The sequence below is a fragment of the Podarcis melisellensis genome (assembly GCF_964234715.1).
Source record: "Podarcis melisellensis genome assembly, chromosome: 13".
Classification (NCBI taxonomy): Eukaryota; Metazoa; Chordata; class Lepidosauria; order Squamata; family Lacertidae; genus Podarcis; species Podarcis melisellensis.
Window position 1 is genome coordinate 52,318,311 of NC_138545.1, and position 26,745 is coordinate 52,345,055.

General features: G+C 42.3%; 2 protein-coding genes across 7 annotated transcripts in view; both read left to right on the forward strand.

Annotated features, from left to right (window-relative positions):
* Positions 1-25: 25 nt before the first annotated feature.
* Positions 26-23,614, forward strand: BRD9 (bromodomain containing 9). Of its 6 annotated transcripts, none has more exons than XM_081884043.1 (17): positions 26-195; positions 1,170-1,390; positions 5,332-5,464; positions 5,836-5,896; positions 6,440-6,552; positions 7,439-7,545; positions 8,752-8,864; positions 11,673-11,805; positions 13,127-13,202; positions 14,254-14,349; positions 14,982-15,114; positions 15,472-15,583; positions 18,249-18,287; positions 18,744-18,815; positions 21,514-21,616; positions 21,797-21,964; positions 22,787-23,614. In XM_081884043.1, the coding sequence occupies exons 1-17, from the start codon at positions 81-83 to the stop codon at positions 22,882-22,884; spliced, it is 1,893 nt and encodes a 630-aa protein (XP_081740169.1). In that variant the 5' UTR covers positions 26-80; the 3' UTR covers positions 22,885-23,614. The 6 variants fall into 6 exon arrangements, with proteins under 6 accessions (XP_081740169.1, XP_081740168.1, XP_081740166.1 ...); XM_081884042.1 differs by having other exon boundaries at positions 5,839-5,896; positions 8,749-8,864; XM_081884040.1 differs by having other exon boundaries at positions 27-195; positions 6,408-6,552; positions 7,435-7,545.
* Positions 23,615-24,818: 1,204 nt separating this feature from the next.
* Positions 24,819-26,745, forward strand: part of LOC309354255 (palmitoyltransferase ZDHHC11-like) — a 34,427-nt gene continuing 32,500 nt past the window's right edge. Inside the window, exon 1 of the mRNA XM_081884363.1 lies at positions 24,819-25,027. The gene's annotated coding sequence lies outside the window, so the exon portion shown is untranslated. The remainder of the gene's footprint in view (positions 25,028-26,745) is intronic.

Sequence of the window (26,745 nt, forward strand, 5' to 3'; positions counted from 1 at the left end):
ACTTCCGGCCACGCCCCCTTCCCCCTGAGCGCGGAGCCTCCGCCTCCTGCCTGGCCTCTTGCCCTCGAGTCGCGGCGATTATGGGGAAGAAGCACAAGAAGCACAAGGCGGAGAAGGCCGAGTGGAGGTCCGCGCCCGCCCCGGCCGTCGTCGCCGCCTCCGGAGGGGGAGGAAGCGGCGGCGCCGCCTATGACGGTGGGTGGGAGGAGGGAGGATTTATTCATGTGTTTATTCATTGCCTTTCTCCCCCCCCCCCCCAGTTCCTCAGTCCCCACAACAACCCTGTGAGGGAGGCCAGAAGCTGCCTGCAGGGAAGCTGCCCATTCCCTTCTCCCCCCCCCCTATTTATTTATGCATTTGCAGCATTTGTAGCCCAAGGTTTTTCCTTCTCTGCTGCAGGGCTGGGGCAGCGTGTCGGGTTTTCCATGGGGGGGGACTGTTGCTGTTGGTTTTTTGGCATCTATATTTCATATTTTGTTGTGTTTTATGTGGCAATCGCTCAACCTGGTTTTGCGTATTTTAATGTTCAATTTATTGTTTATGCCGTAGTTACGTGTGTTTTTTCTGAACTCCGTAAAGGTGGCGTACAAATAAATGACGGGGTGAGCACCTGTTGCTCGGTCCCTGCTCCTGCCAATCTAGCCGTTCAAAAGCACGCCAGTGCAAGTAGATAAATAGGTACCTCTCCGACAGGAAGGTAAACGGCGTTTCCGTGCGCTGCTCTGGTTGGCCAGAAGTCATGCTGGCCACATGACCCAGAAAAACTGTCTCCGGACAAACACTGGCTCTCTCAGCCTGTAAAGCGAGATGAGCGCACAACCCCAAAGCTGGACTTAACTGTCAGGGGTCCTTTACCTTTTACCTTTTTATGTATGTAACACAAAACCATATATGCTATAATAAATTAATAAACTTTATCTTGCTTTTAGCCACTTTGGGTGGCTAAAATACTGTTGTTTTTCTCTCACACGCTTGTTGAGGCGGGTAGGTGCCACCTTCTTCCTGACAGAGGATATCGATGCACATTCTCTTCAGACCTGCTTTTAGCATCATAATCTGCTCTTAAGGCTTAAGTGATCAGCATTGCTGCTGAACGTTTGGTCACTAGTTTGATACTGTTTATTTATTTATTGCTTTTCACTTATTTGCTGTTGTTGTCACCTTCTTAGATTATGTGGATAAGCCCTTGGAGAAGCCATTGAAGTTGGTGTTGAAAGTTGGTGGAAGTGAAGTGACAGAACTTTCAGGATCAGGCCACGATTCCAGTTATTATGATGACAGATCAGACCATGAGAGAGAGCGACATAAGGAGAAGAAAAAGAAGAAGAAGAAGAAATCTGACAAAGAGAAAGAAAAGCATCTTGATGATGAGGAGAGACGGAAGAGAAAGGTAATGAGTCATTGACTTATTTTCAGAGATACTGGTCAAAGCTTTAAAACATTACCTTGTGAAAACTGTATCAGTTTGAACAAATGCATTTATTTTTTTGTGACAACTCCAGAGCTTTTTAAGCTCCTTACAACTGTTGTGAAGCAATGGCAGAGGATGAGAATCCAGAATACAGTGTAAACTCCATTGTAACGCCTAATTACTTTTATAATTTAAATATTCCATCGCATCGCTGAGTTTTTATGCACGCTCATCGAAATGCATTCACCTCATCTGTTTTGTTCAGGTTTCATTTTTTTTTTTTAGTATTTTTATTGGTTTTTCATTTTAAAACAAGCAACACAAACAAACACATACAAACATATATATATATTCATATCCTCCTTTTCATAAACCTTCTTTCATGGACTTCCCCATACCTCCCCCTCTCTGCATCCTTATTTTACAGTTTTTCAGCAACCCCCTGGTCCCATTATATTGTTAACTTATTTTCTTGAGTTTCATCATAATTTTATCAAGCAGTTTCAGCTGCAATTCTGCATATTCCTTCCCCTTGACATTTTAGCACTCAACAATTTTACAACTGTTCTTAAGATAAACTTTAAATTTCTTCCAATCTTCCTCCACCGTCTCTTTCTCTTGGTCCCGAATTCTGCCAGTCATTTCTGCCAATCCCATAAAGTCAATCACTTTCGTCTGCCATTCTTCCAGTGTGGGTAATTCTTGCGTCTTCCAATACTTTGCTAGAAGAATCCTTGCTGCTGTGGTAGCATACATAAAAAAAATCCTATCTTTTCTTGACACCAATTGGTCAACCATGCCCAGGAGAAATGCCTCTGGTTTCTTATGAAAAGTACAGTATCTTCTTAATTTCATTATAGATCATTTCCCAGAAGGCTTTAATCTTTGGGCAGGTCCACCAAAGGTGAAAGAAAGTACCTTCAATTTCATTACATTTCCAGCATTTATTATTGGGCAAATGGTAGATCTTTGCAAGCTTGACTGGCGTCATGTACCACCTATAAATCATTTTCATAATATTTTCTCTTAAGGCATTACAGTGGTGCCCCGCAAGACGAATGCCTCGCAAGACGAAAAACCCGCAAGACGAAAGGGTTTTTCGGTTTTTGCGACGCTTCGCTAGACGACTTTCCCTATGGGCTTGCATCGCAAGACGAAAGCCCATAGGGAAATCTCGGGGACCTTTTTTTAAATGCTGGCGGTGGGGAGCAAAGCCTTTTCCCCCCCTCCGGACTTCAGAAGAGGTCCAGGAAGGCCGGCGGGGGCGAAAGGCTTTGCTCCCCACCGCCAGCATTTTAAAAGCGGTCCGGGATAGCAGGGAAGCGCTTCCCGCTATCCTGGACGGCTTTTGAAGGCAGGCGGGGGGAGCAAAGACTTTTGCCCCCCGCCCGCCTTGGGAAGAGGTCCTGGACCTCTTCCGAAGGCGGGCGGGGGGCAAAAGTCTTTGCTCCCCCCTGCCTGCCTTTCCGGGAGAGCGGAAAAGGCAGCGCTGCCTTCCCGCTCTCCCGGAAAGGCAGGCAGGGGGGAGCAAAGACTTTTACCCCCCGCCCGCCTTCGGAAGAGGTCCAGGACTTCTTCCCAAGGCGGGCGGGGGGCAAAAGTCTTTGCCCCCCCCCGCCTGCCTTCCCGGGGGCTTTTAAATCGCCCCGGGACAGCTGAGAATTCCTCCGCTGTTCCGGGGCGATTTTAAAATGCTGGCGGGCGGCAGCGAAGCCTTCGCTGCCGCCCGCCAGCATTTTAAGATCGCCCCGGGACTGTCCCGGGAAGGCAGGCGGGGGGGAAGCAAAGACTTTCGCCCCCGCCAGCCTTCAGAAGAGGTCGGGGGACAGACTGTCCCCAGACCTGGTCTGAAGGCGGTTGGGTTTCCATAGGAACGCATTAATTGATTTTTAATGCATTCCTATGTGAAACCGTGCTTCGCAAGACGAAAAGACTTGCGGAACGAATTAATTTCGTCTTGCGAGGCACCACTGTACATGCCGTAAATTTAATACCGGTGGTCCATAACTGTTCCCAGTCCGCAAACATAATGTCATGACCAATGTCCTGTGCCCATTTAATCATAGCTGATTTAACTGTTTCATCTATTGTATTCCACTTCAGCAACAGATTATACATTCTTGACAAGTTCTTAGTATTGGGTTCTAACAGTTCTGTTTCTAATTTTGATTTCTCCACCTGGAAGCCAGTTTTCCTGTCCTGTTTAAAGGTCTCCATTATTTGATAGTAATGGAGCCAGTCTCTTACCTTGGACTTTATTTCCTCAAATCTCTTTAGTTTGAGTTTACCACCTTCTTGTTCTAAAATTTCACAATATTTTGGCCAATTAGATTCCATGTTAAGTTTCTTCACTTCTTTAACCTCCATTGGTGATAACCACCTAGGAGTTTTGTTTTCCAACAAATCCTTATATCGAATCCAGACATTATATAATGCTTTCCTAACCACATGGTTTTTAAAACCTTTATGAGCTTTAACCTTGTCATACCATATGTAAGCATGCCAGCCAAACCTGTTGTCAAACCCTTCCAAATCCAAAATATCAGTATTCTCAAGAAGTAGCCAATCCTTCAACCAGCAGAAAGCTGCTGCTTCATAATAGAGTCTTAAGTCCGGCAGGGCAAACCCCCCTCTTTCTTTTGCATCAGTTAGTATCTTAAATTTTATTCTGGGCTTTTTGCCCTGCCAGACAAATCTAGATATATCTTTCTGCCACTTCTTGAAACAATCTAGTTTGTCCACAATCTGTAATGTCTGAAACAAAAATAGCATTCTTGGCAAGACATTCATTTTGATCGCAATTCGACCTAACAAGGAAAGCTTCAATTTCGACCATATTTCTAGATCTTTCTTTACCTCCCTCCAACATTTGTCATAATTGTCCTTAAATAAATTCACATTTTTAGAATGTTTAAAAATGTTTTGTTCAGGTTTCAAAATCCCCTTCCAGAACAAATTCTGCTCCTGTAATAAGAAACCACCAGATATAATACATCACACCCTTCGCAGAGATCACCTAGTGATTCCCTTACATCTTAAAATATTAATATACAAAGAGTCTGTAATCTAATATTTGTTGAGGGATGATAGTACTGAAATTACCAAGATTGTTTCAGGGTATTTAGACGAGATCTTTAAAGCTAGAGCTAAAGTTTCCTGATTTATTTAGTGGTGGCTGTCTAGTCTTTTATATATTGTATGTGTTTGGATTAATGTATTTGGATGACTTTGGATGGTTTTGTTATTTTATTGTTTAAATTTATGCCAATAAAAGCCAATTGGATTATTGCAAGGTATGCTGTGTGAGACTGCTCTTTTAAGACAACTTGGCATATTCATGTGGTCCAAATGCAGCAACCAGATTACTGCCTGGGGTTTCCTTTAGAATTCTTATAACCCCTGTTTCAAAACCATTCCATTGGTTACTAGGTTGTCTATGGACCCAATTCAAGGTGCTCCCATTAGCGTTTAAAGCCCTAAATGACTTAGTGCTACTACTTTATGTAGTTTGCTTGTTTCTTCAGCAGCTCTTTGAATTTTGAATAACCATTTTCCAACACACTCTTCAAAAACAACAACAAAACAAATAATACTTTTACTATTTATACCCTGCCCATCTGTCTGGGTTTCCCCGGCCACTCTGGGCGGCTTGCAGTACATACAAAAACAGTAAGCTAAATAAAATAGCTAAATAAAAGCAGGATGACAAATGCAAATGGAAATAACCCGTGTACTTTTTTTAAAGATCCTGTTTTCCTAAGCATTTGGAATCTGTTTTCCCATTGCTAAGTATCCTGCATTTTTAATGTCACAAAAGACTAATTTCAGTGATGATTTTGCGTGAATATGTTATTCTTTCATTTGTACTTGAAGAAGTTATATTGACTGTCTTTTTTACATTTCTGTTTCTTTGGTATCAGGAAGAGAAGAAAAGAAAAAGGGAGAAAGAACAATGTGATACTGAGGGTGAAACAGATGACTTTGATCCTGGAAAGAAGGTAGAGGTTGAGCCGCCCTCTGATCGCCCAGTCCGAGCCTGTAGAACACAGCCAGGTGCGTTGTCAGTGACATCTGAAAGTGATGTGCTGACATCTGAAACTGATATAAAGATTTGTATAGCGTAGGAAAACACTTCTCGGATTCTTGTTTGCTCTCAGCCCCTTCTTTGGTTAAGGGTGCAGTTTATTCATGTGGATAGAAATTCATATGATTCTTGTGTTATCCTTAATATTCCTCTACCATTTTCAGAAAGGCCAACCACAGAATGTAATGTGTGTTTTACTGTCCTATTCAAAAAAACCAGGATTAATAGTGGTTATATTATTTTGTAGCGATAGCATCTTTATCATTTTAGAGCTGTGATATGCAGGTGGCAGGAACTTTCAAAGGAGTGATCATTTGCTTTTCTTTACATTGAATTATAGCAGAAAGCGAGAGCACACCTATTCAGCAATTGTTGGAACATTTTCTTCGCCAGTTACAGAGGTAAGAATGATGCACAATGACCTGGAACGCAAACCCCACGCAAATGGGGAGTTGTATGTGTTTCAAAGCTTTCTGGAAAACCAACATCACTGCTTAATAATATCTAATTAGTTTAAGATTGGTACTCAATAATGTAAGATGTGTAGATAGATGTGCTAAAGCGCTGGAGTGCTGGATCTGTACGCCCCCTCACTTTTAGCACCAGCTCATGTTGGTATATACAGATGTTTCTATACAGCTTATCCTGGTGATTACTTGCTAATACAGAAAGTCCTGAAGTCACATGCATTTCAGATATCAAACTGTATACAAATAGGCTGATTATTATTATTTTATTATGATTACGTTTCTATACTGCCCTTCATTGCTTTGAATACATATTTTGCCAAATGCGGAAAAAACATAATGAAGCAAGACAGGTGGTGGCATTTGTTTTACATAGGTGCTTGGGGTGTGTATATACACACTACATGTATAACATTCCCTATATGTATGTGTTTCCCTTTTATAGGAAAGATCCTCATGGGTTTTTTGCTTTTCCAGTCACGGATGCCATTGCTCCTGGATATTCCATGATAATAAAGCATCCTATGGATTTTGGCACTATGAAAGAAAAAATTGCAGCAAACGAGTACAAGTCAGTAACAGAATTCAAGGTGAATTAATAGAGATTTAATAAAACTTTTCACAGTGTGAATTGCTAATTATTATATTTGGTCAATAGAGGTGGTAGATCGTGTAAATACCTCCAGAAATGGTTCTATCTAGCATTTCCCGTGAGTGGGCAGCAATCCTGTTATTCCAATGTGAAAATCACATAATTTTTATGTGATACCCCCAGAGCAGGTTGTGCACAACAAAAGCAGGATTTACCAAGCACATGAAAGGCCATAAAACATTACTGGCTGCACTTGTTTTAGCAGATCACAGATTGTGATGGCTTGTCCTGTAATAGATTAGCAATTCTATGGTGTAGTCCTTGCAAGCAGCCAGTGAAGAGGGGAGCCTGTGTCTTACTTACACCAAATTACGTGTGGGCATTCATATGAACAAGCGCTGTTCCATGTAAATGAATTTCTGGCCTATAGAAAATTAGTATGCATGCAACACGCTAGTTTTCTCTGTGGATGAATTCTACCTCCCCCTTGCAGTCTGAAGAGGAATAGTCCTAATGCAGGCTTACAATTTCATGTGAGAACCAGGTTTTAAAAGTCCTGAGAGAGAATATCAGTGAACCAGCCAGCTCCTTGTGTTAAACAGCAAAGCGCTCTGCAAAGTTTGGCGTAAATGTTAAAGCCCTGATCAGTTAAATCAGTTGAAAGTCCTAGAGCAGCAACATTGTGATCTAATCTTTTCTGGTTTCACTGTTCTCCCTAGGAAACCGAAAGGGACCAGGGCCCCTTACAAGTCACCTGAGAAATAGTTGGTTGATATTCACCAACTGTACTATTCATTTTAACATTTTGTTGAATTTGGCTTGCCATGGCTGTGACTGCACAACTGCAAAATATGGTAATGCCCATGTTCATGTTTTTCAGGCAGATTTTAAGCTGATGTGTGACAACGCAATGACATACAACAGACCAGACACTGTGTACTACAAACTGGCCAAGAAGATCCTCCATACAGGCTTTAAGATGATGAGCAAAGTAAGACAGCTATGAAAGTGAACATGATGAGACCAAATGTGCACGTTAAACTAGTATAGTGGGTCAAAGTGAAGGATTATTTCATCTGTATAATGTGGCTGCTGTATTCTTATGCCCTGGGCTTAAACCCCCCCCCCCAGTAAATCTGCACTTTTATACAAATAAAGCACTGTTAGGGGAAAATGCATAATATATTCTGCTTCTAGGTATGGAAAGAGAGAAGCTGCTGTGTAGGATATTGAAGCACCACCCTGGCACCACTAGATACCGCATGGGTTTCTAGGAATCTCCAGACATTGGCCACACACTTTTGCATAAATGCTTACAATCACATTGCTCTTTTAAAAAAGAAAGAAATGAAAAGCTGAATTCTGTGCCCAGTACCACATTCTGCACTCCTACAGAAATATGACATTCCCATAGCATGTTATATAGAAGGACATTTCCATTTTAAATCGCTCACCTTTTATGGTAGATAACACTGGTAAGATTTGGATTCAGGTTGGAGACTTTGAACAGAAGCTTCCAGCATGGAAGCAAATTTTTCCATATTACCTTTTAAGTTCATTGGACTTGTTTACAAGTGAGAAATAAATAAATTCTGAAGCTTCTTTTGGAAAGCCAAGCATGTTAAACATCAAGGTGATGTATAGAAACATGCTTTCCTTTAAAACATTGTTGAAATGTTTTATGGTTATGAAATACAATTCATAAATCCTCTTAGTCCCCTTCTTAGCAGAAAACAGGCCCTCCCCTCGCTCACCTAAAATTTAAGAAAGAAACACATTAAAAGGGAAATACTTAAGGTAGGAGATGGATTTATGTATACTTTACATTAAGGTGTACTAGTACCATATTAAAAGCAGTCAAACAACTGATTTATCATATGAGCTACTGCTTCTAGCCTGTTCTGCAGGAAGATTGTGGTAAGTTCCACTTGTCAGGTAGGTGATGGTCTTTTTTTTCCTAGGTTGCAGATATTCTGGTGTCGTGCTGCCATGACTGAATCATGTTGCATCATCATTGAAGGTGTAGCTCTTAGGCACAAAGCCATGGCCATTCCCATCCCATCCCATCATCATAGCACCTTGGCTATGAGGGAAAGGTGTCAAGTCCCTGCTGCTCTGTCCTTTCTAATTCTAGGAACGGCTGTTAGCTTTGAAGCGCAGCATGTCGTTTATGCAGGACATGGATTTTTCTCAGCAGGCAGCTCTTTTGGGCGACGAAGACCCAGCTGTTGAGGAACCTGTGCCCGAAGTTGTTCCGGTTCACGTAGAGACTACCAAGAAATCCAAAAAGCCAAGTAAAGAAGTCATTAGGTAATGATACAGATGGAATGCTTTGCTCTTTTGTGCATCTTAATTACAAATTTGAATTGTGCTGGTATGAAGCAGACTTCAGTTTCCTGAGATTTCAGCGTACTTGGGCAGTCACAGATTTTTTCCCCATTGCAGCCACACATTTTCCAAGGTGTTGCAGGTTTTGTGTGTGTGTGTGAGAGAGAGAGAGAGAGAGAGAGGGGTATGTCAGGCAGCTGTTGAGGTATTTGGGTATCAAATTAGTTTTGGATAAACCAATTCCAAACTGTTGATGAATCTGTTTGAAAATCTCTTAGTTTGGCATTTTACTGTGACCCAAACAAGACATGTTTTCATTTTCATTTGTAAGGCAACCGTACAAGTTGCACTTCTTTAAGGATTGTAGAACAGTGCAAAAAGTACAATAACGATAGTATATGTGCTCATTTTTTTTTTTTATTTTTTTGAGGCACTTAACAATTTCATTGTGCCCTGCCTCAGCCTTAACACAGCAGAGGCCATTTCTGTGATGTTGTCTTCTCAGATCCCAATACCCTCCAGTTGCCCCTCCAAGAGCACCATTAATTCCCATAATGTTTCTGAGTGCATAGTGATGCTGGCTACATTGCAGATTCTTCTCTGAGCTTGAACTTTCCCCCAGACTGTCTTGTAGCTGCTGCTGACCTGACTGCTCTTGGAGGCAGTGGTACCATTTCCCCTGAAGCCAGCAGTAGCCTCCTCTTTACTGCACTCCCTGGGCTTATAAAAGGGTGTAAGATCCTATTTTTTGTCTTATGGGGGCTGATACAAAGCATATTTTGCAACCCACTGCTTTCCTTCTACAGCTCAAAGGGGGTGAAGTTTTTTGGCCCATCAGAGCAATATTTTTAAATGACCATCTTCATGTTCCGGAACCATGCCCTTCCCACTCCCAGCGCAAGCCAAAGTTATGCATGCCTATGGTTTATACAGGAGAAGAAACCATAGACTTCACTCCCTTTCTCTCCTTCTCTCTGAAGCTATCAAGACTTTAAATTGCTGAACTTGTGTCCAGTAGTAGTAGTAAAATAATAGATACAAATACAATATTTGCCTATATAGGGAACAGAACAATAAATATGGCATCTATTGTACCATATATTTAATGCTTGCCTACATGGTTCTTTTACATAGAAAATCTTCATTTGAGTTGGTGTTTGATAAGATGGTCATGGATTCTGTTTTAAAAGCTGAAGTACTATATTCATTTAAGCATATTAACTTGTAACTCCCAGTGGAGTACAGGATCAGGTTTAAGGTGCTGGTTTTAACATTTCAAGCCCTATATGGCCTAGGACCCTCGTACCTACAGGACAGCCTCTCCTGATATGTCCCACAGAGGAACTTACGGTCTTCAAATAAAAACATCCTGTAGGTCCCGGGCCTCAACCAGAGCCAGGGCTTTTTCGGCTGTGGCTCCGATCTGGTGGAACGCTCTGTCACTAGAGACTAGGGCCCTGCAGGACTTGACATCTTTCCGCAGGGCCTGTAAGACAGAGCTGTTCCACCAGGACTTTGGTCAGGGCGCAGCCTGACTCCCTCCTTTGGCAATCTCCACAGAATTTTAGCTTAATGGTTGCCAACAATTTGATTTTACTTAATTCTTATAATGAAATGTTTTTAGAATCTTGTACTATTTTATTATTGTTAGCCGCCCTGAGCCCGGCTTCGGCTGGGGAGGGCGGGATATAAATAAAATTTATTATTATTATTTGAAGTCAGATTACTTATACCTCAAACAAATTTATTTTTCTAACTGAAGGCTGAAGAAAAAATGATTTTTGTAAACAACACAACTGATTTTTATTGACCTTGCAGTTGTGAGAAATGTGTATCTCCAATCAGCCCTTAAGACAAAAGCAGGGAAGGGGGGTGGCTGGGGAGTATACACAAGGTATCTGACAGAGTGGGCAGTTTATGCCACAGCAAATCTGCTAAATGAGACATAATTCTTATTAGGATAGAATGGGGTCCAGGCTCAAATTTGGCTCGTAAGCAAAAGTGAGACCTGCTTTTTAGAGAATTAGGAGTAGAATATGGACATCTCCTTCATCCTGTGCTTGTTTTCCCAGGGACATCAGGCTGGTCCTTGTTGGAAACTGAAAGTTAGACTAGTTGGAGCTTCTGGTTCAGCAATGCAATTTTTAGGTTCTTAAGCTGAAACAAAAAGCTGTGCGCTGGCTAATGATGTACATTATATAATCCCTTGCATGCCTATTAAAAACGTACATAAATGACATTGTACACACAGGTCTCACTATCAGCCTGCTTGCTATTTACAAATTCACGTATCAGAACACAGTTATGCCCAGACCTCACTACACATGCACAGCTGATTCAGGCATCTGAACAGCCAGAGTTTGCCCCCTTCTGTACTTGTTTGTGTACAGTGGCAGTTATTTGGGGGCAGAAACCATGGAGTGTGGGGGCGGGGGGAGAGATTGGACAAATCAGTTTCTCCTTTATGTCTCTCTTGGTTGGCTGCAAAAGAAACCATGGAAGAAACCATTATGGGAGCAGGGAGAGAGATCATGAATTAGAATTTTTACCGTAGGAATCAGTGGAAACTGAACTTATTAAGCGAACCCTCACCTAACAAATGATTTCTTGGGAACACACTGTATTTGGTAAGCGGAGCCTGTGTCTAATACACATAATAATAAGAAAGTTCTGATTAACTCCGGAGAATGCCCACAATTAGTTCACCGTCATAATTTGTTGCCTAGAAATTACTTGGAGAAAAGTAGACATGATTTCATATTTATTGCACAACTTGTAACTTGTTTGTAGCTGCATATTTGAACCAGAAGGCAATGCATGCAGCCTGACTGACAGCACTGCTGAAGAGCACGTTCTGGCTTTGGTGGAACATGCAGCAGATGAAGCTCGGGACCGGATCAGTCGATGTCTCCCAAACAGCAAGGTCGTGCCGCTTGATCCAAGTTTCCATTTTTTCGTTCTGCTTAACATTGCCAGAAACAATGTCCTCATCAGATTGAATAAGCATTTTTTGTATGGCATCTGATACGTTAATTGTATTTCAAGGACTGCCTCTTCCCGTATGAAGTGACCCAGACCTGACACTCATCCTATGCCTGCCTCCTCCATGAGAGGTCTGGAGGGTGGCAACATGGGGACAGACCTTTTCTGCAGTCAGTGGCTCCCCATATGTGGAAGGCTAACCTGGCGCCATCATTACATCTCTTTAGGCACCAAGTGAAACCATTCCTCTTCACCCAGGCCTTTGGCTGATTAAACTATCTCTGGCCTTTTAAACTGTGTTTTGTGTCTTTACACTGTGATCCTCGGATGAAGGGCAGTATATAAATTTAATAATTAAGTTTCACATGTGATTGCTTTATGGCTGTTAAATTTCCAGAGCACAGTTTCCAGACCCCATTTGTTCCTTGGTATCTGCCTTGGTGAACCCCACCACCACCCCAAGCTTTTAATAAGTTAACAATGGTAATAAGTTAATAATAATATTATTTATTTAAACTAATGGATCCAGAGTGCTGTCAGGATAGGACCTGGGGGGGGTGAGGGTTCAGAGCTTCATCAATGGGCCTCTCACAATCTCTCACAATAGCCTACTTCATGAGATCATTGTGGAGATAAAATAAGTGAAGGGGAAGTATGCACCTTGAGCTTCTTGGAAGAAAAGGACAATATAAAAGTAATAATACACTAAATAGCTTCATGTAATACTCCAGATTGGGGCAACCAAAAGTTGATAAGGTTCTCCATTTTGGCACTATGGGAAGATAAAAATAAAAGATTGTAGCCTTCTGATGAATCAGATCTAGCCTATTAAACAATTCAGGTGTTTATATTAAAAGCACAAATGCTCTGAAGACACTTATGAAAACAGGCTTAAGATGATGCAGTTTTTTCAAAGGTGCTTATTCATACTCAATTATGCACCTGTAAACTCCCTTTCCAGGCACACATCCAGCATGTGAGTGTCGAGTGGCCCAGGGAGAGGCTGTAATCTGTCTTAAGCACCACAGCTGTGCATAGGCTCTGCAGGTGAATAAAGTAGAGAATAAAGGTGTTAAGGAAATAAGGTTCAGTTGTCACCAGAGCTCTGGAACATGCTATCAAAAGAGGCAGTGCTAATGTTGTAGATCTCAGTAGCGCAGACAAACTGTTAGGATCTGACGTTTTAAAATCTGGATAGGTGCTTCCTTTTGATTGGTGAATGTAAAAATAATTTCTATTTCTGCCATATTTTTTAAGTACAGATAGGCTACCTGAAAAAGAATGGTGATGGGTCTTTGGTCTTCAGCGTACTCAATCCATCAGATCCAGAAGCAGAAGGTAATGGTTGTGCTAACTTTTGCAAGCTTTGTTTAAAGTTGTAGGTATGCTTTTATTGCTGCATGGCTAGGTTCTCTTTTTAAATTTGCTCTGAAGTGCTTTCATCTTAGATTGAACAACCCAAACAAATATGAAGCAGTAATGATATGTGTTGAAATGTTTGCAACAGTACAGTAAGATGTGTATTCTGAAGTACATTTTGCAACTCATCCTAAGCTAAAATGGATGTTTAATACAGACACGGTTGAAGGTTTATGGGTAATACTACAAATAGCTTCAAAATGAAGCTTCATTTGTCAGTAGTGTCTAAAAAAAGACTAAGGAATCTTATTGTTGACTGGATACCTGTGATGTTCCTCTAAACTCTTATTTGAATTAGCATAAATGCATCTTCTGCTTTTTTGACCTGATCTTCATCTGCTTAATTAAAACATGAATTGCCAGTCTGTGATACAACAGTGTGGGCTGTAAGACATTCTTGGACAGAAGGAAAAAGACCAAATGGTCTGGGCAGTGGTGTTGAAAAAGATCTGTATTCCTCTTTGCCTCTTCCTGTTTGCTGGTGCCTGCTCCACAGCCAAATAAACTAGAGGCTGAAATTGCAATAAAGTCTAGAGGGCTGCATGTATTGTAGTGGAATGATGCCATCTCACGCCTTACTCAGTTGAAGAAAAAAATGCACATCAGTGAGGAAATTGACTTGTGTTTGTCTTCTTATACAGTGTATGGACTAAAATACATAATAACTGCTGAGTGTGATAAAAAAAATTCCATACTCAGGAATATTATCTATATGTGTTCCTCGTGTTGATTTTAGAGGTTTGTAAAATGTGTTGAAGGGACTTTAAGATCCATGCCAAATCAACCATGTAGTTCATGATGCCTTGGTCTTCGTGGCAACATGGGCATGTCTCATATAATAAAATGGATTGTTATCTTAATTATAATTATTATTTTGTGTTTTTCATTGCCTTTTGAACATAGTGTCCAAAAAAGCAGGATAGAAATTAATTACATAAATAAATGTAATGCACATTTCCTTTTAATACAGAGGAAGAAACCCATCCAGTGGATCTGAGTTCTTTGTCAAGCAAGTTATTACCTGGTTTCACAGCCCTGGGCTTCAAAGATGAAAGAAGGCACAAAGGTAGTTAAGGCAACTAAATATCGTGTCTTCAGGATTAAACAATTTGTCCTCATATTAAACCATTCATTCAGAACCGAATAGTATTAAGAAGGTGATTTCAGTTGTTTTCAGAACTTGATTAGTTGACTGTATATCTAAACCAAACAAGTAAAAAAAAAAATCATGTTGGGAGAAGTAATTGGCCATGTTTGGACACTCATACTTCAGTTTAACCAGAAGTCTCTAATTAATGTAATTCCTTGTTTTCTCTGAACCAGGAGAATATTAAACCACTTTTTTCCCCTAAGATCTTGGCTTGTTCTGAAGCTGGAAACCATAGTTTTTCAGCTGAGGCTTAATAGAAAACCATGGTTAATTTAGAGGCTTCCTGCTTTGCCTCCTCACACTGCAAAGGGAAGAGTGAAGACAAACAAGTTTGTTTGTATCTCAGTTTAATACGCCAATATATGATTGTCAAAGCTGGGTGATTATTACAATTCTGTTTGTGAAGTTTGACTTACGATAGCTGATTCACACGTGCATTATCACGAGATGTACATGGATCTATAAACAAATTCTAAGAAATGCAGCTGGGTTTGGAAGGGGATGAGGTTGAGAAGAGGATTTCAAACACATTTTTCTTATATTTCCAGTCACGTTCCTTTCAAGTGCTAATACAGCACTTTCGATGCAGCACCATTCTATCTTTCATGATCTGAAAGCAGATGAAATGGAACTGCTGTATTCAGCATATGGAGATGAAACTGGGATCCAGTGTGCCCTAAGGTAAAGAAGTTGTCGTGCACATTGAACTCTTATGTAATTATATTAATTGCTTGTTTACTTTTGTCTGTCATTCATATCATACTCTCCTTCCATCTTGGTGCAACAGACGACTACAGCAGCACAGAAGATTAAGATTAGGATATACAAAGAAGAACAATAGTTCACACGGAAGCGAGAATAAATGGCATACAAAAATTTGTAGCTTCAAATTCCATCAGGGTGACAACTTTTTTGAAGAACCACGGAAAACAGCTTTTCAAAACCAAAATGTGTTTTGCTTTTTGCAGTGCTTATGTTTAATTTACAAATATATATGCAGCCGACTGAATTGCTGGTCTCATGTCACAAATCTTCTAGTTTGCAGGAATTTGTGAAGGATTCTGGAATCTACAGCAAAAAAATAGTGGATGACTTGTTGGATCAAATCACTGGTGGAGATCATTCCAAAATTATTTATCAGCTAAAGCAGGTAGGTCTGCATTATGCAGAGATGTAACCAGTTTTAACACAGTTAGTGTGGGATCAGTAGTTTCCCCTTCAAAGTATTTTTATTAAAATCTTCAAATTATGGTCAGTGGCAGCACCTGAAACCCATAAAACCTTTTCTGGAACTCATGAATATGGCTACACTGTTTGAACACCTTACACAAATCCTTGTCTTGACAAACAATCCCCTTCAGATCTAGCATACAGAGGCTCAGGGTGACAAAGCTGTACAGAAGAGATTGTCTGCAGAGGGTGCTTCTTATGAGAAAAGCTGCACATGTATGTTTCAGTCAGAATTAAAGTTGCATAATATTACATGTTTGCAAAACTAATCCTTTGTGGGGGCAAGAGAAACATGCTTTCTCAATCAAGCTACTCAGAAGTACCATATTTTTTCGTGTATAAGATGAGGTTTTTTTGCTTAAAGAAATAAGAAGTAAAAAATTGGGGGTTGTCTTGTACACGGAACATTGATGTCCAGGGGGATTTTTTAAATATTTAAGCATATGTCCGGGATTTGGGCTGAGGCGGTCCCTCCTCCTGTCCCCCTCCCCCAGGCTGCATGCTGGCGACTGGCTCGCCTCCTGAAGCCTCTGCTGGTTCGACCACCGGAGCAAGAGCAGCTGCCGCCGCTGAGAACTGCCTCAGCTCCCTCTCCTTGCCCTTCTTTCCCTTCCCCCGCCCCTCTTCCCCTCTCAAACTCTCACCCTCCCTCCAGCCTGCTCACCACCTTCCTCAGCTCAGTTGGCTCGATGGCATGGCCTGGCACAGAGCGGGCACTGCCTTCCCCCCAGCTCCTGCTTGGCAGCCTGCTTCCCCACCGAGGGGCTGCCCCAGTCGCTGCCTTTGCTTCTGCACCATGCTAGAAACTTTGAAGGCAATTGCCCAAATAACGATAAACTTGCCACTGCAGATCATCCATATTTTCACTTCTATTTTAGGGTATTGTTTCCTTAATTTTGGGTTCAAAAAAAAGAAGGTTGGTTTAAACATGGGGGTGTCTTATACATGGAAAAATACGGTAAATCTTAAATTCAGGCTTGTCTTCAACGCTAGTCTGCTCATAGTAGACCTATTGAAGTTGATGGAGCTGACTAACTTAGACTTGGAAGGAAAGAGAGAAAAGACGACTATCTTATCATAAAACAGAGTTGCATTTAATGAAGCACATTTTTTCAGTTAGGTGGAAGACCTTTAATTGGTAAAAACATTGCAACCATATATATTGTCTACAAACTCCACAGGTTCAGCAGGCCTCTCCCTGTTCAGAATGCCTTTCTTAATTCCTGGCTAACAGTGATACATACCTTTTCTACAGTAACCAAGGCATCACAACCAAATGTGACTTGCATATTAGTTTTGTTGCTTAGCTTTAATAATGGGATAATCCTGTCTTTTCAGTTGGTGCTGGGCTTAGAGCAGTCCTTCACTCCCTTGGATTTGGTCTAGTTCTGACATGTCCATTCCAGTTTCCCCTTTTTTCCCCTTTGTGTCTCTCTGTTTCTCAGAGGCTCATGGGATAATAGAAACCATATGGTGAACATCAGCAAAACGTGTTTGATATTATTTATTAAAAAATACTTCTTCACCTTGCTCACTTAGCCTACTGCATTCTTCTTGAGCTGATGCAAGTTCCAGCACCTTAATTCAACAAGCTCATAATGGAGCAGAATGATCCGCAGAGCAATCTAAACAATGAAACTCTGCCATTTTGTGCCGGGAGCAGTCCCCTTCAGCAGAAAAAACTGCATCCAAACGCTGCTTGGCAGTGTATGAGAGGGGCTCTGGCTGGTAGAAAACTCCTGAGCCCAGCAGAGCCTACAAGCACTGTCTCTGCCAGACAGTCCCAAAACACTTCCCACCATGGTTGGGGAACCCTCCAGAGCAGGTTGGGGGGTTGGGAAGTAGCAGAAACAGAATTTCCCTTGCATATGCTGGCATGACACTGGATCTCACCAATAACTACTTCTTGACGGACACTGATCACTGGAAAGGAGGAGTATAAACACTTCAAATAAACTAAAGAACAATAACTCCGCTCTCTGTTTTGTTTGAAGATCCTCAAAGCTTGTTGGGTTTTAAAAAAAAGTTGGTCTGTATTAGTCCAGACTCTTCTTTCCTATCTTCTTTCTTCACTGTCCCATATTTCTGGTTTGAAAGTAAATCCAAATTATGATTGATTCAATAGAAACACTGTTTATTCTGCAGATGTCTCATTGGCCTGGTTTGCACATTGCATTAAACCACTGTTTACAGTGCTGGTGTACACAGTTCAGAAGTTCCCATGCCACTTCTTCCTTGCGTCTTCGACATCGCAGACAAAACAAGCCAGAATCTGGTTTGTTGGGTTGACCAAACCCCAAGGCTCATGGTTTATTTCATGCGGAAAAACCCGCCAGCGGTAACCAAGGTTTGTTCTTCAGTTCTCGTGGTTGGTTTGAATAAAACAAACCTGGGTGCAGGCAGCACAGCAAAGCAGACTCTGACTTGTTTTGTCCACAGTGTGGCAACAAGATTGGTGTAGAAGAGTCATGGGAACTTTTGAGCATCATGCACCAGCTCACTGCTTGTTCACATAAAACCATTAGTGTGTTTTACTCAAAAAAAGAAACAGGAAAAATGAACCATTTTAATGTTCTGGTTTTCAGAGGAGAAACATTCCAGTGAAGCCACCAGATGAAGTCAAAGTAAGTCCTATTGCATTTTATTTTTAACCAGCCTTCATGTTCATATGTAATAGTGTGCTTTTTCTTGGAAACCACCCTGGGAATATGATTGAAATATGCTTTAGTTGATATTCCTGCATTGCAGGGAATTAGACTGGGTGCATTACTATTCTCTGATTCTACAGTAAATACAGAAATAGGAATTGCAATCAGTGTGTTCCATAAATCGTAGAATCACTATAATTTAGATATTTCGGAAACCTCAAGATTTGTTTAAATTGGGTTTTCTGTACTATTTTTTGTTTCCTTTCATTTTGTATTTATTTGTTTTTAAGTACCAAGGGAAAAAATAATCCATATTGAAAGCTGACATTTTCTTCTTGTTACTTCATTGGCGGTGTAAAATAAAAGATGTCAAATGGAAAATGAATATAGATTGTAAATTGCCAACAATCTGAATGTGCTTTGATGTTTAAGGTTCCACCAGTCCTCATAAAAGAAGAACACAAATTGCGCAATACTTGCCCAGATGCCTCCAAGCAGAGTATGGTAAGATTTCTTGTTTAGTCTGTGCCTTGTAAATGGCCTAATGAACCACCAGACCACAGGCCTAATCCAGCCCCTGCCCCCCCCCAAGCTTTTTTATGGCTTTACCAAATTTGGCAGTGTGGAATCTGCAGGGACACGTGGTTGGAGAAGTTGATCAGACGAAGGTGGCAGGCCGGCTGCAGCCGCATCAGTGGTGTTGTCCCTGTCTGCTGCAACTTCTGCCTCTGTCCTGCTGCACCCTTGCTCCTTTAGGCTGATTAAGGTTTCATTGGAAAACTCTGGTAACACCGTAAGGGCTTGCGTTTGATCAAAGCCATACTTCTCCTGCCTCTCCCCTTATTGCTTCCTGTAAGTTAGCTGAACAGCCTGAAATGTTCACATCCAAATCTTGGAGAGCATTGTTAGATCTTCACATCAGTTTGTGGGTGATCTTTAAAAAGCCACTTGACGTGGTTGTTGCTGTCACGATTAAGTAATTGTTTATTTCAGTGTATCGTGAGTATTACAAACCATGCAAAAAGGCATTAGTAAATCATGGTGGGAGAGGGTGCTCTGTTTATTAACTTATTTGATCTTTATCACAATATTAATTTTCATTCATTATTATGACTGCTAACTGGAGGATTGGGCAGGCAGGTAACATCCAAAATACACAGATGCCTACTAAATTAAGCTAAGTGGCAAAAATATAACCTCACCTGCTTTTTGGGCTTGCACACTTTTGGCATTTGAGTTTGTAATGCATTTATTCGTGCAAGGTTCAATGTTTTTCCATCGAACCTGCTGAGCCACAGATTTTCCAAGGGTTTGGTGTCTCCGCTATGCGAGTGTGACGGGAAAACAGTTGAATCTCTTCCACATATAATGTTCAACTGTCCCTTACATAGCATAGCCAGGACTAAATTCCTGGGTCCTGCTTTATTGCGCTTGGTTGGCAGACCTGTTGAGTCACATGCCGCACTGCTCTTGCAGGATACAGATCCTTCTGTAACTCTGCAGGTGGCGAGATTCCTGAATGCGGTTATCTCACACACAAAAACCACCAAAAAACAACAACAACAACAAAAACTAATCGGACAGTTATGATGAGAGTGCATGATGGATCTCGTCTCCAGTTCTCCTTTTTCTGTGAACCGTCCCTTGGATCTTTCCGGGCCCCAAGCTGTTATTTGTCACTGCTCAATGACCCACCCTTGCATCGTGGTGTTCCCCTTCTGTTGTTAGATGTATCGGTTTTTTATGCTTCTGTGCTTTTATGTTTGTACATATTTTATGGGCTAATAGCCGTAAATAAATTTGAATTGTAATGAGGAAATGCAACCTTGAACTGAAGAATGTTGGCCATTATGAATTGTGCTTAGTTTTGCTTCAAGCAAACCACCATGGTAAGCCGAGGTTCATTCTTGGGTTTCCAATTATGTTTTGTTTGAGCAAAACAAAGCACAATCCCTCGTTCAAATCTAACGCTAAGCCCAGGGATCATAGTTGGTGTCCTCCTAGCCCTTGAAAGGTAAAGGGACCCCTGACCATTAGGTCCAGTCGTGGCCGACTCTGGGGTTGCAGCACTCATCTCGCTTTATTGGCCGAGGGAGCCGGCGTATAGCTTCTGGGTCATGTGGCCAGCATGACTAAGCCGCTTCTGGCGAACCAGAACAGCGCACAGAAACGGCGTTTACCTTCCCGCTAGAGCGGTACCTATTTATCTACTTGCACTTTGATGTGCTTTCAAACTGCTAGGTTGGCAGGAGCAGGGACCGAGCAACGGGAGCTCACCCCGTCGTGGGGATTTGAACCGCCGACCTTCTGATCGGCAAGCCCTAGGCTCTGGTTTAACCCACAGCGCCACTCGCTTCCCTTGTAGCCCTTGTAGGAAGGAGTAAAGCAGGTGCAGTTCAGAGAGTCAGTGAATGGTTTCCTGTGATGGGAATGCAGCCTTCTGGATCAGGCCAAAGGCCCATCTTGTCCAGCATCCTGTTCTCGCAGTGACCAACCAGATGCTTAGGGAAAGCTCACAAACAGGACTGAGCAGAACCACCTGTGATTCCCAGCCATCAGCATTCAGAAGCAGACTTATTTGCATCCTCTTGTCTAATCCTCTTTCAAAGCCATCCAAGATGGTGGCCATCACTACATCTTGTGGGAGTAAACCCCATAGTTTAACTATGCGCTGTCTGAGCACTTTCTTTTGTCTGTCTTGAATCTTTCAGTATTCAGCTTCCTTGGATGTTAACAAACTCTAGTGTCGTGAGAGAGGAAGAAACACTTTTCTCTGCCTTCTTTCTCTAAACTAAAAAGCCCTCAATGTTATAACAGTTCATCATAGATGAGACGTTCCATCCCCTTCATCATTTTAGTTGCCCTTTTCTGAACCTTTCCCAGTTCCACAACCTCCGTTTTGATGTGAGGATAATCCTTGGAGTTCCTTCTTAAACCAGTAAACAATGGTATTGGGTGATAGCAGTGAATCCTTTTTGGAATGCTGCCAGGATTAGATGTAAGATTTTCTCCTCCATGCAGTACACGTTTTCAACATGGTCACCAGTGTTTGCCCATTTGACTTCCCAGTGAAAGTCATGAAAGGTGCACTTAGCCTTGCTTGATAATGTGCTTCTGCTGGAGAGGGGAGTCATGTCTGTAGCAGCCCTACGTAAACAGTTACTTACATTGTGTAGCTGCCATTTTTCTCCTCTTTTCTCAGGTTGGGGAAGCCATTGGAGACAATACTAGTTCTGTTTTGGATTTTTTGTCTATGAAGCCATATTCAGACGTGTCCCTTGATATATCCATGTTGAGTTCATTGGGTAAGCATGTTCTTAGAGTCGTTCAGTGTTGAAAGTATGATTCAGTAGTGTATTATATGTAGTTTGGTCCACCAACCAAATTTTATTCTAGGCCTAGTCTAACATGGTTTTGCCACAGGTTGCCACCCTTTTGTTAAATCATTTCTTCAAAAGTCTAGCGTGATGTGTTCTTTTTCTCAGGTAAAGTAAAGAAGGAGCTTGATCATGAGGACAATCATTTACACTTGGATGAAACCACCAAATTACTGCAGGACCTTCATGAGGCTCAGGCTGACAGAGTAGTATCCAGACCGTCCTCCAACCTCAGCTCCCTCTCCAATGCTTCTGAAAGGGATCAACACCACCTAGGTAAATCTGGTTGAACAACATGAGCTCCTGAGCCTTCTCAGTCCCACTTAAAATTGAATAGTTTGTGAGATGCCCAAGATACTGACTGCATTGACAGTATTCACAATCACATAATTACAGTGGTGATGAGATTGCCCCATAAGGCCCTTGGGAGGGCAGGGTGCAAATACAAATAGGTTGATAGATAGGACCATTACTGTGATTTATTTCTACTTAAAATTGCAAATTTAAAATCCTCTGTTTGAATATATTTGACCTTTCAATGACCATTAGAAAACATGGCAAGAAATTAAACAGCCGTAAAAACCTAAATAATAATAATAATAATAATAATAATAATAATAATAATAATAATAATAAATTTTATTTATATCCCGCCCTCCCCAGCCAAAGCCGGGCTCAGGGCGGCTAACAAAAATAGTAAAATAGTAAAAACTATTTGCAGTATAAAACAGCCCCAAAGCAATTTTACAAGGATGGATTTCATGTTATGAGAACATGAAATTCACACATGTTTTCGTTCCACGTCTCAGGGCCACCGCAGGAAGTGTCTGCTCATACCCAACATCAATCACACGTCTAATGGAAGGGACTAAGTAGATAGGCTGGATGCGGGGAATTGCCACAAATGTAATGAAAAGTTGACGTTTCTAAAATCATTGATGGAGAACATGATTAAAAACCACCAACTATAATCCTTTACCTATTTAACTGAACTCTGTTAACTTGCATAAAATGGCACTGTGAATATATTTCCTGAGTGTATGGAACTGTTCAAACATGTTAATTTATCCTTTCTGGCCCTCTTCTTGTTTTCCACAGGAAGCCCTTCTCACTTAAGTGTCGGAGAACAACAAGATATGGTCCATGACCCTTATGAATTTCTTCAGTCTCCAGAACCTACAAATGCCAATAATTAATCTTGCATATATTGTATTTATTTTGTGCTTTTTATACTGTGTAAACAATTTATGTAGTTTTGTCGACTAGCATGCATTTCTATTTGCCCTTTTTATTTTGTATGAAGATTGCTAAATAATAATGCTCGTGCATATTTGTAAATATTACTTGGGTTTATATATCATGGTATTTGGACCATCTCATACGGTATTTTAGGTGTGTACAATAGATCTGAAGAAGCAATCTCAAATTACGTATTTAAGATACCTTATTTATATTTTAAAAAATGCTAACCAGCTGTTTATCATGCTGTCAATCGTTTAAAAGTTTTTTATTTAGTGTGCCGCTATGGCCGTATAGGAGGAGCATTTTTTCCAGTGGTGATACAGTGTTAGTCAAAGAGACCTATTAATACCAAGGTGGCTCTGCTGTATGACTGACTTTAGACATCACCCAGACATTTCAGAACCGTGGTTGTCCTTCTCTTTCTCCAGTTGCTCACTGCAAAGGTGGCCAGATTAAAAGTTATATACAGCCCAGATCCTCAATAATAATATTGAAGATTTACAGCTTAAAAAGTTCAGCCCTTGCCAAATTATCCAGATTTTTAACACGTTTTAAATTTTAAATGAAGAATTTGAAATTTGACACTAAATGACTTTTTTAAAACAATTTATATTATGCATAAACTAGAATCATTTTGTTGTTCATTAACAATATTGTAAATATGAATAAAACTCATCAATGCAATTGTGCTCTGGTGTTCTTGGTACTTAGTTCTCCAGTTCTTCATTAACTTGAAATTTTGTGTACCAGAAACAGACCTGCCTGAAGCTCTCTTTACACTTTACGCATGGAAAATATAGTGTGGTGAAAGTGATAAACTAGAGTTGTGGACTATGGGGGGAGAAAGTCTCTCCACTGCAGCAGTTCTGTCCAGTACACCAACAGCAGTGAGAAAAGGAGCTGCAAAACTTTGGGATGGGGCTAAATATACAGCCCTGCAGTCCCTTTCACTGCTTGTCCTCTACACATGAGTAATGAGTGAAGAGAACTAAAGATTAAAAATTGCTTTAAAACTTGGACCATGTGAAGTCCTATACTATAGCAAATCTGTTTTCTGCTTGTGGTGATCCCAATTTTCTAGGCTAATGCTGTGTCACAAAATGTTCCCAAACAATTACCAAGCTCAGGGGAGCACCAACAACAGAACTTGTTAGTTTAGCATATGACTAGGCTCGACTACATCGAACAGCTCTATCTGAGAGCTAATCCAAGACTTCCTTCTGTGATGTGATTCTAGGCATAGTTCTGGGCTTTAAAGTTCTCTAAGCAAGTTTTCTGCAGATTGCTGTTTGTTCAAATTCAGAAGTAAAATGCGGGTTTTCTGGGGAAAAGTACTGGAACCAAAACAAAAACAAAACCCTGCTCAGAAACAGCTTTTAAAGCATGGACCTGTGCCTGGAAAACATGGTACAAAAGGAGGTCTGGATAAGGCCTGAGTGATGAAATTCTGGCTTGAGGGCAGGCTGAGGAAGAAGCTGTCAGAGAAAACAGAACCAATATGGTTAAAAGAGGCAGGGTAGCATTAAGAGTGAAGATAAGCAAAGGGAAAGGAAACGACTCCAGGAAATCTTGGTGCACAGGAAACAGAAATAAGAATGCAGGGGATGGGGAGGGTGGGATCACAGTGCCAAGAGGACTTTGCTAGGGCCTGGATTTCACATTTATTTGAACTAACCTACCAGTAAGGAACTTACTTTTCTTTTGGTGGCACCACAACTACTCAGTGCAGAATTGGAAAGTGACGCCTACGCATCACACAGTGGCAACAGAATGCATGGACAATTGCTTCAGTTGAAAAGTTGACCAAAAGAGTGCACGCTTTGGACTGCACATGTGACATGGATGGCTTTATTGAAATATGATAACCTTTTACTATATATTATTTTTTAAATGCATTTATTATTATTTTTATGAAAAGTAAAGCGGCTATAAGCCTGAACTTTATTACAAAACAAGGACTGTTGGCAACAGGGTTCCCACTCACATAACAAACAGGCGACGGATGAGAACCCAGAACAAAAGAAGATTCTTACATTTATACCTTTTAATTTCCATACAGAACAATGAAAACGAGACGTCAGATGAGGGATTAAACAGGTAAGTGGTAAGTCAGAAGAGGCAAATCCCTGATAATCGTTGTTTGACGACACTTGGTTCTTGTTATTGTTTGGCAGGCAGTGTACACCAAGGTGGAGTGAGCAGGGGCAGAGCAAAGTGGGTGCGGGCCGCCCCATGCGCCATCATGGGGGGGGGGTGACAGAGCGCCTGGTGGGAATCACAGCCCATCCCCTAGAGGTCCCACCCCCTCCACAAAACAACACCCCCAATGCGGACCGGCACTACAGGGCCCCCCTTCCCCCCAAGCAGCCCACCCTCTTAATAACACTCCCCACTGCTGCCCCAAATCGCAGATGACTTCGTGTCAGCATCTCCAAGCCCTCACTCCCAGTGGCGTAGTAAGGTCAGGTGGTACAACAGCAGGGAATGCAAGAGAATGGGCTGCTGGGGGGGGGGGAGAGAAGCCCCACAGCGCCAACCCGCACCAAAGGTGCCACCCTGGGGAGGGGAGTGGTCGACCCCTCCCCCCCAGCTCCAGCGCCTGCCTGATTCGCCTTGCCTAGTTTATGGAGAGGCGGCCAGCTGCGAGCGCCCCTGGATCACTCCCAGCTCCGCCGGCCGGCACCCACCGCACCCACCATCCCTGTCCTGGGGGCACCCAGAGGGCTAGTGGCAGGAGAAGTAGAGGCGTTTCCTCATCCTCAAAGTGCCTCTGGATGCACGCAGCTGCTGTGTTGGCGAATCACCGGCCGCATACCGAACAGCCTCCTCTCTGCTTGCACCTCGCTGGTGCTGGGTTCTGGTGGTGGCGCAGGTGGTGGCGCTTTTTTGAAGACCTTCCAGACTCAGGAGACGAGGGAACGGGGGCCAAGGCACAAGGGGATCTTCTGAATATTCTTTTTCACACTGGCCTCATTCACTCTGGGCTCCAGGTCTTCTTCTTTGTTGTCGCCAGACGGGGGCCACAGACCCTTTGCAGCATCTGCAAGTGAATTATTGTGGGGTGGCCTTTGGCTGCTATTATCTTCTGGGATGCCAGGCTGCTCTTGTGGAGACCCCATTTCCTCTTTCTTTTCCTGCAGCTGCTTCGCCTCCTGGGTCATGGGGCAGAGAGCTCTGGTCTTGTTCATCTGCCCATTGAAGGTGTTTTTTTCTCTCTTTTTTTGCACTTCCATGCTTGGAGGGCTGCTGGTGGGTACTTCTCCTGGCATCCCCAGCAGCCTCCATGTTGTCAGTGTCACAAACGTGGATGGCTTTCTTCCCTCAGCTGGGCAGAGTGGGCTGGTTCTGGTTCTGGTTCTGCAGCTGGGACTTCAGCTCCCCTCCTGCGGCCGCCTCCTTCTCCAAGCCCCCTCAATTTCCCCTCTTTTGGGGGCCACTTCTGGCCCACGTTGGCTGCTGTGAGAGGCGACAGAGGCCTGTGGTGGGGTCCCTGCCCCTTTGTGGGGGATCTTCTTCCTGCCTGGTTGGGGGTCCCCACTCTCTCTGTCCTCCGGGCACCCGGGGGGCTAGTAGCAGGGAAACTCATCGGTCCCACTGCAGGGGAAGTAGCCCATGGAGGTGCCTGAGCCACTCAGGGGTGTTTCCTCATCATGGGCATCGCCCAGGGAGTAAGCCTTGTGATCTGCTGCGGCACTTTCCGGGCGCTCTGGCTCAGTAGTGTCAGAAGGGAGGTCCTCATTCACTCTGGGCTCCGGGGGTTCTTCTTTGTTGTCGCCAGACGGGGGCCACAGCCCCTCCGCAGGTGAATTATTGTG